The 11597-nt window shown below is 40.7% G+C and overlaps 1 protein-coding gene across 1 annotated transcript in view; it reads right to left on the bottom strand.

The window, feature by feature from the left end:
- Positions 1-958: 958 nt before the first annotated feature.
- UHMK1 (U2AF homology motif kinase 1) overlaps positions 959-11597 on the bottom strand; it is a 563788-nt gene continuing 553149 nt past the window's right edge. The window contains exon 8 of the mRNA XM_069641348.1: positions 959-11417. Within this exon, the coding sequence (XP_069497449.1) occupies positions 11271-11417 (147 nt within the window). The 3' untranslated portion in view covers positions 959-11270. The remainder of the gene's footprint in view (positions 11418-11597) is intronic.

Below are 11597 nucleotides of genomic sequence, written 5' to 3'. Positions count from 1 at the left end.
ACTGTGTAATTCCACTAAAAGATCACCAGTTGAAGTCTACCGTCACCTCCCGATCAAGTCATTGGCGTCCGGTCCATTCATCACTCCTTGTCTTCGAGTCACCCACTGAGGCTCCTACTGCAAACAGCTACAATTGAGTCTGTATTACAAGGCAAGTCTTCTGTTGCTCGCTACATGATCAAATGTAGGTCATTTAAACTGCACAGCCATCCATCAACTGATATAGACACCAGTGATTTGCATAGTTTCCGAGGACGGCACTAGTAATTTGAAGATATTAGACCTACTTAACAAATGGGTAAATCATCCTTGAAGAAGAGCCCTACATATTTCCAATACGAAGTTAATATTGGCTTAACTTATCAAGGTTCTCTTCAGACCACTGTACTTTTCAAGTCTGTGCACTCCGGTTCCTAATGTTTTTGACGTACATTGATCCAAGAGCTAACTGACCTTTTGGATGAATGAGAACTGTGTCAGTTTACGCTTGCAGTGCCTGATCTTTTAGAGTGTCTTCCTTATGAGCTGTAATGTTTTTATGTGCAAACAAATGTTGAACTGCACGATGTTGGTGTATTTTGTGGATGTCTAGGGTTATAGATGCTACTATGTCCCTGTTTAAAGATGGAAAGGTTTGTATTTTGCAGGGGTCCAACATCATAAGTATTGCTTTAAAAATGTAGAGGGTACAACTCTTTTTAAAGCCCCCACAGGACCAAAAAACGCATATCGTCTTCTTCTGCAAAGCCAAACGAGGTCGCTTTGCCAATTCTTGTTTGTTAGAAGCATCTGGGAAGTTGTTCAGGAAGACCATCCAACTGTCTTCTTTCTATTCGTTGTAATGTGTTGGTCAATCTGACTGACAGTTATTCCAGGCACTTTCCACTTTGTACTCAACTAGTGAATCTCCAGAGTTCACTGTAACCGGCCTTTTCCCAGACAAACTGGCAAGCACATAATTTCTATATTTTTATTAAACCCTGAATGATACAGAACAAGAAGAATATCAACACAGGAATTAGTCAGGAAAGTAACAGGCTGCAGTAACTCAAAACAGATTTTTGAAACATAGTTCACTGGAAAGCTCAATGCCATTTCTTGTGTACACTGGCAGCAAACATGCTACTGGAAAAAACAGCGCATTCTTCTAGGTAAACAAAATTACAAATATCCATCAAAGGCGATAATTCATATTTAAAGCACTTAATTCTTCCTCACTCCATAATCTTTGGACAGTCATTGGGTAATTGGTAAATTTACTGAAGGAAATTTGAAAAGAACCGGGCCTCAACAGATTAATGCCAATATGCAAATGGTTACTTTCATTTCGGTATGCATTTATTACACACACACACACACTATACGCAAGCATGGTGCTATTTGAAAACCAGATTAGTTCACAAATATTCATTCTACAGTTGGTAACCTTAAGAGGGCACCAATGACCTTGTTTTTCCAGAGACTGCTAAGGTTCCCTTATCTGCTGCGAGAATATCAGTTTTTTTGGTACAACTCTTTGTGCATTATAAAGCCTGCACACCTCGCAAGAAAAGCACTCTTTGGAGTAAGATTAACCCCTGCTGGGATTTCCCACTGCTAATCAATACATTCGGTGAAAGGTGCTAGCTTTAACATTTGCAAGCAAGCTACATTAAATAGCAGTTTCTAACACAACCTTTGTCAATGTAACATCCATCTTCAACCCTATACAGTGCAGGTATTCCAACAGTAGTGCACTATGCTTCTATAAGGTCTTGTTCAAGAAAGGTGGACACTTCCACTCCATCTGTCCCCCTTTCCATTTGATATTTACTTCTAAACCAAGATGTCGCTCCCATTACACATGTGAAAAGCTTCTGTGATGCTAAAAGAAACAAAAAAACGGTAAACCAGCCTATCAGCAGCAGCCACGCCAACATGCCACTTTCCTATTGTCCCACAGGTTCCAACAGTGTTTGTTCACCTCTTCGCTTTCTGATTTCAGCAGAAAGCTGTGTAAAAACACTGACACGTCAGCAGGCTGCACCCATTTAACATGCATGCTAAAATACAGAGAACTTGAACAACATTAAAAATAGTGTGGGGAAAAATAAACAATACAGCGTCCTTTAAAATAAACAATCAGGGGTCTTCTCCAGATTCATACATGCATCTTTGACCAAAGGTGACATTGAAAAAGGCTGGATTTATACTTTGCTTGGCGGTTGGTTAAGACCATTGATTGAAATGAATAGCAAGTATGATGTCCAGGCACACTGTTAACGTGTCCCAGTTGCTCGAATTACACGTCTACCAAAGCTTTGACTTCTCTAGTCACATGGGTTACTTAAGTGATACGCAAGACCTGTGAACTTGTTCCTCAGATGCTACTGTACTGTTACAACTCCATGCTGGACCAAAACCAGTGCAACTTATTTAACTCTCCAGGATAAAGGTTTTCTTACTGTAGTTTTAAGGTTTATGGTATCAACTAAGACAGTTTCACAAAAAGGAAAGTGAATAAATGGTCCTATCCTACCGAAGCAGGGCAGACAAGGGCATAGTTGGTTTTGCCACAGGTCACAGGGCAGTGGGATGCCACAAGTACTCGACCACAAAAGGAAAATATGTGTTTTTTAGATTAACGATTTTGTGGAAATAGTGTAAACATTTGTATGCAGAGATACAGTTTTACTGGCTGGGTTCTAGCCAGTAAAGAAAATCTCAGAAAAACGTGCATAGAAAACCTTTAAAGAATCTCAGTGCAGACAAAGGTTTAAACATGCACCCAGTTTAGGAAGCGAATAAGAGCTGGTGTATAGTTTCTCTACACAAACCAGAACTAGAAAAAAGGAGTATCAATTAATTGTCTCCTGGTTCAAGATCCTGCCACGGCACCCTATAGACAAACAGCCAAAACCGGTGGAGTGACTCTTCCTTCTGCTTGGAGAAGAATATCATTGCAAAGGTGGTTTGGTGTCAACCAGATACCTTCCTGCAAGAGCAGAAGAACCTACTTCAAACTAGAAATATTGCCCTGAACACCCAGGTGTATGAGTAAAATTCAAAGGCTTCAACCTAATTTGGAGTGAGCCTGTGGGACACCCAATTCAACAACTGACAAGTCATCTGCATTATCTCTCTGATTTGGTGGTGAATTAGAGCCAGGAGTCTAGAGTTTTTAAGAGACTAGATGTTTCTATTGCCCACCAGAAAACTGATAATCATGGAAACACATCTTGCGACTGTATCAAATAACAGGAGTGCCCACTCCTGCCTCATTTTGATATCTTCCCACATTACTACTGCAGTGCATGCAAAGATTGTGTTCAGTGAACTTTGGAACCTCCATGCGCTATAGAGTCACCATAGCTTCTAGTGGCATATGGTTTCTCTCAGAGGCCTAGAGCCCTGGTTTCTCTAAAAGGTCAATAGTCTTCTGTAATTGAGAGAAAAAAAACTTTTGGTGACAAATACAACCCAGTAGATTGGGTGAATAATTGGCCTGGCTTATTGAGAGTCCTGAAGTGTGTAGCCAAGCCAAGGTTGTACCAGATTAGGACGCATAACATCGATCACAAAAGCAGAGAAATAGTAAGCTATTGGAAAAGCAGGCATGCTGCCTCCTGTCCTTACATCTCACACTGCCCTTGGGGTGTATATGAGGATCCTATTGATAGTGTAATACTCCCATCACAAACCAGTAACACTACTTCTGGCCTTCTCAGACCGACTTTGTAGTCTAAAACCCTCAAAATATTTGATAAATTCAATGATATTGTGCGTTTCTTGACACTATTAGAGGTGGACTCTGTATGCAGCCACAAAAAGCTCATTGTTGAATCATGATCTTTGGTTGATCACAATGCTTTTACTGCCACAAGATCTGAATCCTTCAAGTTGTGGCCCAAGTTGGTATTGGCAGCCCTGACTAGGTTGGTACCCATGGGTCTGAGGTGACCCAAACGATAGTGCATAACATGGCTGAGCAATGGGCATTGAATAAAAAAAGTGCCATTTAGGGGTCCTTACTATGCACTACACTTAGAACTTTTAGTCACAGGATAGAGATCATTCCCCCTCAGGTGAGAGAGCTAGGACCCTACACTGAATAATGAAATTACTGTAGTCACACCTCGCTCCCTGCAGAGATTCATATAGCCAATCCCCTTGCAGCTGCAATCAAAAAACATACATTCTCCTAAGCAGTTGATGTTATATCTCCCGCTTCCACCATTCAGAAGCCAAATTCGTGCCAGGTTCCCCAGGTAGGCTGGCAAATCTTTGTGGATCATCTGTAATTCACACACTGTGTTTAGTAAAATGACAGACTTTGTAAAATTCCTTTGCCTTAAACTTTGTTCATATCCACTGCTATCCAACCCTCAAAGGACTGCAGTGGATTGTCTTTGCTCAACAGTAGAAATAAGGCATTTCCTAGGTCAGCTCAATCAGCCTCAAGATGTCTGGCTAAATGGGAAAATGAGCCCTCTGCAATTTAAAGGGGAACACACCTTCAAACATCTCTCACTTATGCAGGTCTCTATGTTTCATCTAAAAACTCATACGTAAAGAAAGTATTGATGTGTTCATTAACAGCCATAGCACACCCTTAAGCCACAGGACTTGCAGAAATCGCATCTTTGCCATTTCAATTCAGAACCCCTCCAGTAAACACTTCTTTGCTGGGCTTTTGAGCACTTCACAACATGATATGTAGCCTTTGCCTACCCTCCATATGATCACTGACAAGGGCTCCTTTTTGTGTTTGAACGGAGATTATGCGACAGGTTTCCTCCACTTTCATTGACTGGTTATGATTATGCCTTTTTGGCCCTCATGGGCAACAGCTCAAGTGCTCTAGACACTGATGACAATACATGTACAAGTGGGGGTGGGTGGGGTGTGGCAGAGGTCTGGCGATGGGATGAACTGTTAAGGGAGCGGGTTTAATACTGCAGCAAAACATTTAACTGCTCACAGAAAGGTTGCAAACTTTAGGCAGCGACACCGGGTACCAATATATTCAACAGGGTACTTTTTGGTTTTGTTTAAAACTAGCCTCTCCTTAAGCAGTTTGTTCGAAAGGAGAGTCTGTACTCTGGACTGGAAATGCGAAATGTTTGCAAAGGATGCCAGCATTTTTATGCTCATCATCTAATCAACATTAATAAGTCACATTGGCTTTGGAGGGAACCCCAGAAGGCTGTGTGAAGGGTGAATTCCCCTTTGGATTAGTGTATAGAAGCACATATCGTGCAACAATTTCAAGTCTGAACAAGATAGGTTTCTTGAGGTTCTTAACAAAACGGAGTATTCCCCCTTTGTACAACACATTCCATAAAATGGAGGAGGTGCTACAATGTATATCAGACCACTGCATTCAGGTTCAGAAAGATTAACAGCAACATTATGAACAAAACGTAAAAGTGGAGAGGCGCTGCATATACCCAAAGCACCAGAAGACATTCAGAGTGAAGATCAGGAGAAATGATTCTTGCAAGACCCTGGTACCTTCAATGGACAGTAGAGGAGGAGGAAATGAGAGAAGAGGCATGCCTAACAAAAACATCTAATCTACCCTTGCTTCCTATGCACTCACAAAGGTTCCAAAAAAAGCCACTCACAAAGTATTTTATTGCATCGTCACTTTTCTAATTAGTCTTGCTGGTGGGGAAAAAAAGAAACACTGCCGAGCATTACCCTAACACGTTAGCACAGGCAAATTAATCTATGTTTTGAAATAGTCTGGTGTTTCCGCACAGTGGGATTTAGGAGTGTAGATTAACAGTACACGTACCAAGAGTAGCATCGGACAAGTGTAAAGAACAAGGATATTAAAGGCAATCAAGGAAAAAACTCTCATAAAATGGAATTGGTCATGTGCGAGGCCTGGAAGCAGTAATCAGTTGCTCTACGGTTTAGTTGTGATGCCTACTATGGATTCCACTTTATTTATTGCAGAATGAACAGAGTAGAATTTTCGTTGGAATCCCACTCCTTTCTCGACTCAGAGGACAGAGTGCAGGCACTTGACATCAAAAATAGAAAAAAAACGTGGCTGAATAATACAGGTCATCCTTGAAAAAACGCACAGTAGTTCCTCAATACTAAGCAGAGTAAACAAAGCAGTGCTTTTACCTAATAAATTCAAGAGACATGACTGGCAAGTTACCATTTAGGGAAGACACTCAAAGTTCCAGAAGGCAAGGCTTCAGAGTAAGTATCCGTTTCAGTATTTGCATCAAACCTTAGTAAACACATTCACTAGCATACAACAGAGAATTAAAGCAAACATTTGCATTTTTTTCCAAAGAAACTCATAACAGGTCTCGATCAGAGAACATTATTCAAATGACCCAAACGAGCTGCGCACTTTTTGAACTCAGTGAGGTTTTCTTTTTCTGTAGTGGGTGATGTGAGAGGAGTACAGTTAAGTGTTTGGAAACGTTGGTTTGTCTGAGCACAGACATATTTAGTGTTGAATTGCTCATCACTAAAGGGCTGCTATTCACGCGGATCATGTCCCATCCACCAAGATGTTTTTAGAGCCACAGGAACTTTCCTGGCCCCGACAGCAGGAGTTACAAAATCAAAAATAAAGATCAAGACAGCCTTTTTATGACTTGCCAACCCTACTGTGGTAATTCTGCAGTTCACTAGATTACCACACAAAGAGCAAGCACAGGAATGGTGCCGCCTGACACTGTATGCCTCTAGCCCTGCTGCTCCTCCACACCTTTACTTTTCAATAAGTCTCATGGGAACTTTAGCTCGGCAACTTCATCAAACTCAAGTGTCAATTCCTAAATATGGTGTATAAAAAAACAGTTCATGGGCTATGCTGCACAAGGACTTCACTGCTCAAAACCTATGGGATTTAACCACAACATGTGGGTATGTAGGTACATTTTTTTTCTTATTGGTTTATTATTCTGCCCATTGTAGGTTGTGTGTCGGGAAAGGCAGACCAGACAAAAATCACTTCAAAAGAAGGGCACTATGCCCATAACCCGCGTTTAAGAGGGTTATCATCATGAGCAAACGCCTGAAAACCTGCAACTTTAAAACGTCAGACTTTAGTGAAGTGATCAAAGTGACTTCTTAAATTAGTATTACATAATGACGATGAAAAAAATTAAGGCGCAAAGTGGGTGAGCCAAGTGAATGAGCAGTCAGCAGTGAGAATTAGTCCTTGCCTGGTGAATTTGCCACCCTTATACAGTTTGTACCAGTTTTACAGCAGACACATGCTTAAAGAGAGCTGCTGCCGAGCTTTGGACAAGTAGATCCACACATCACAATAATCTGTGTATAGTACTTCGCATGTTGCTTGCATGTGTGCCTTCTTCAGCAAACAGTTTATTAATAAAAAGCTTTACAAATCCAAAACTTCAGCAAATCAACTGCAGTACAACCTCACCAGAATTTCATTTTTGTATGCAAATTAAATCTGCAGTCATGCTTTTGAAAAACATTGTATTACACAACATGCTGTAGGAGAAAGGTCACCCATCTTGGAATGTTGAATATACACCCTCCTCTTTGAAAAATGACTTATTTAGACGATTGTTCCTGCACATACTCTAATGCACAAGACAGAAATGTCCCTCTAGAACAGTTTGTGAACGCTGGGATTTGCCTCTTCTACTGGACACTGGGGTGTTTATACCTTGTTTAAGTACAATTGGATATCTCCATTTCTAAAATAAAATGTGTTAGATTCACAAACTGATTAACATAACTCTCAAAAGATAGATGTGAAAGCAAAAGCTCCAATCAAAGTTGACAGTTTAGGAGATATTTTTTACCCAAACTCTTTTGCTTCAAACCTAGAACATGAATCAACACTGCATCAATTATGCCCACGCCACTTTGTATCAACCAGTCTGTAGCTATTGTGCATGCTTACAGGCCACGCTGACACAACCGGCCCATTTTAAAATAATGTATTACTTCCCCATGACTTACTTGCAATCTGCCGTTTTCGTCAGAGTATTAAAGTTTTAAAAACCTACACAATATTTTTGTTGTACTCGGTCCTTTCAAAGAGTAAGGTTTGCATTCAACACTGCATCCCTTTCAATGTACATACAAAGAAAACAGATAGCAAGAATAGAACACTGAATATAGAACTCCTACAAAATCCTCGCATGTTTCACCACACAGAACCTACACACTTTTACCTCCATTTGTCAAAAACAGTCACCTGGGTGTTCAACTACTGGCTGTCGTATGGAGGTTTTGACAAACAATAGATGACAGATTAAATCGTTATTAAATTGCCATTAAACGCATGATTTGGGCCAAAAGTAAGGCAAACTTCATGGAAGGCTACGTGTAAAGGTTAAAAAGGAGTATGCCTGCAGTCATCCTCATACACATGAGAAGTTCATTTGCAAGACATTCTTTTGCCTATTTTCAGGAAGCGCTTTCACAGTAGGGACGCAGGGAACTCTTCCATCGTCAAACAAAGGGTTGAGAAATGCTGGGCAATGAAGCTAGAGACCAAGGGTTGCTACTGTGACCTCTAGCTACAGACAAACCTCTCCAAGAAAAGGTTTCACACAGGACTAGGTTTGCATTGAAAGTGTAGACTAGCGGCCTCAATCCTTAGTTTGGAAACCACCACAAGATGAAGATGAAATGGACACAGATTGGATGGTTGGCAACACCACACTGGCAAGAATGCGCTTCTGGAACACAGGTTTTCACAATGACAGGGAACATGCAAGAGGCAAGATTGGGGACCTCAACCTGAAAACTGCCTCAATTAATTCCAGTTAATTCTAAAAGTCCCACATTTAGCTTGCTCTGGTTCTCAAAAACTTCCTGTTGCAAAGATGATCAGAAAAATATATTTTTGGGGCCAAGTTTAATTCCTCTAGCTTATAACATGGCATTAAAATGTGTCCTCACACCGATGGAAAAAAGTATGTCACATTATGCTTCAAGTATTCTCTTATCTGGGCGTGGTGAATACCAATGGTGTTTGTCATTTAAATAGTCCTGTGCAGAGGAAGAGCTAGGTCTTATGAGCTCTTACTCACAGGGAGCAGAGGAGAAATGAGATCAAGAAACATTGGCAGATTTGAATTCGATAGTTCAATTCAGAAGGTGGCAATTGCGTTGCCAGATGCTTTATGCGCCACGTGCATAGTTGAGTTGACCATTGCCCATGGAGATACCCCTGATGGACAAGTGATCTACAGAGCACTACCAAGTAGGGCCAGTTACCTTTGTTATCATTTTTGTTTCACTGCTTAAGAAACCTTTAATTTAATACATGTATAACATTCCCTCTTCAATACCTCAATACCTCTGGCTCAGTGCTTTAGTCTTGTTCCTTGCAGCAACAAAGAAAAAAAGAAAGTCAGGCGTTGCCAATATTACCCACTAAGGCAGGGGGAAGAGGAGGGGGCAAAGCAACCAAGTGAACTCCGACAGCCATCCAATTCAGGATAGGTACACAATATTATAATCAGTCTGACACTGTGGCAGCAGAGCACACATGCAGTCAATACAAATACAGCTCATTTCCCCAGATGCCACCGCAATAGTATTTTACACCATCTGATACGTCTGAGCAATAGTGGTACTGAACATGTCTTGCCTGCCACAGTTTATGAGGTTTAAACTGTGCAGCCAGATCAGACTTATTTGGGAAGGTGGTTGGTTCTCGGCAAGCAGAAGTTGTTGAGACTTGCAACCCAAACCATCATATTCTCATACGTTCTTTCCAGATGCTCCCCTCCATCTTGCAAATAAAATTACAAATTTGTCTAAATGAACTGTGGCTCAAATTCACATGGGCATATGTGCGGTATCCGACCAAGCACCTCCATGATCAAGTATCCCTCTTACACAATTTGTTTCAGGAAGCTATGCACTGGCACCCTTTCTGTGCAGAAACACAATACACTAAGTTGAGGCAAAGGAAAAAAAAACGTCTCTGTAGACAAGTTGAAAAAAGTAACTATCTATTCCTGTGATATAAATATCCTGCTCCCAGCAGAAATTATCAGTTTCAGCAGCATTTAGCAACTATCTTAATGTTACAGCTGACGCCATAATTGTACATACCAAAGACAGTTGTAAGTAAAAGAGAAATTTAGTTCTGAAGAAAATAAATCTAGAATGGTAAAGTTCCTCCTGGCAAATAAACAGTACCGATAAGAACAAAAAGCCTTCTGCATTTGCTACTTTGCAAATAAAAATATGGCTATCAACTTTAAACAAACAGGAAGGAACCTGCAAGTTGAGTACTCTCACTACCTATTATTCAATAGTTCAGAGTGTTGTCTTGACACGGGTTGTCGGAATAAGAGATTGGCGCCAATTTATGAATGCCAAAGCTAAAGGAACAATTCCCTACTGAAAAACTCCATCATGAACGTTCTGGGTTAACATCTACAAAGGGCATGACTAGGACAAAATAAACTAAAAAGCTGAATTTAGTTTTATTTTCTTGTGCACCTCTAGTAGTGAAAAAGTATTGTTGCCCAGAAATATAGGAGGTGAAATTTGTTTCACAGGAAACGTGTTAAGTAGTAAAAACCGAGCACAGAAAATATACAAATCCAGACTGCTTTTGCCCTTGTTGGATAGACCAGTTTACAGTTGTGCAAATCCATTACTCCTCAACTTAACCAGGTGCAGAGTAATTCGCTTTCAATGAACTTTACCAAATATTTAAGGAGCCATGCGGGAGACTTGATTCAGCACAAAGGCGTACGTTTGTTGAGTTCAAAATGTATAGGGAATGGTTGCTTTTTCTGGCATACTTTGGAATAAAACTTTTCTATCACACCTTTTTATGTTTTGCAAATGTCGAATCGACGGGTATTTAGAACCCACTTGTATTATTCTCAGTGACTCATGTCAATTTCAAAGTTTATATAAAAAAAACCTCTGAAATCCGCAAAGTATTTCAGCAGCATACACATGCGTGTACATCAGAGAGGTGCGGTGAAATGAAAACGCAGTGCTCACCTGTGATGCCAAATACTCATTCTCAAATGTCCCAGCCCTAGTCCAACCCTTAACTGATGGGAAGATGCACACATAATGGGCCTGGACAACGGCTCAGAAGAGCCAAAAGGGGTAGCACCAGTAGGTTTAGAGCCTCTGGAATACCCCTTTGGGAAAACAGATGAGCAGGCAGGTTGATAACATGAACACAACCCATAAGAAGAATTAAAGCTCAGTTCACAAAAAGTTTGAATCACGTAGGTCCTGCAAACAAAGAAGTCCAAGTTGGGCAACAAGCCGTGCAGCATGACAGTCGATTTTCAGAGCAAGGTTTGGTACAGATAACCCTTCTTGTAGGCACTCAGCGGATAAAATGTGGCCACCACAAATCTGCCATCAAACATCCTCCCAGACAGCATCTTGCGTGCAGCTTTGGAATCACCAGCGTTTGCATATTCAACAAAGACCTGCAGGGGCAAAGAATACCATATATTATATGCTACAGAAGACCTTGTCTTTTTGTGGTGTGTGCCCATGTAAGCAATTTGAGCTAATAGCCTTTCCACGCTTGCCAAGTTCTAAACTGTCTACAGACACACACAAATAGGATTTCCCAGTTATTTCTTAATAACAACGTCAATTTCTAA

Source organism: Ambystoma mexicanum, chromosome 1q (assembly GCF_040938575.1).
Source record: "Ambystoma mexicanum isolate Mex_15411 chromosome 1q, UKY_AmexF1_1, whole genome shotgun sequence".
In the NCBI taxonomy this organism is placed as follows: Eukaryota; Metazoa; Chordata; class Amphibia; order Caudata; family Ambystomatidae; genus Ambystoma; species Ambystoma mexicanum.
This window is presented reverse-complemented; position numbering and strand designations above follow the sequence as displayed.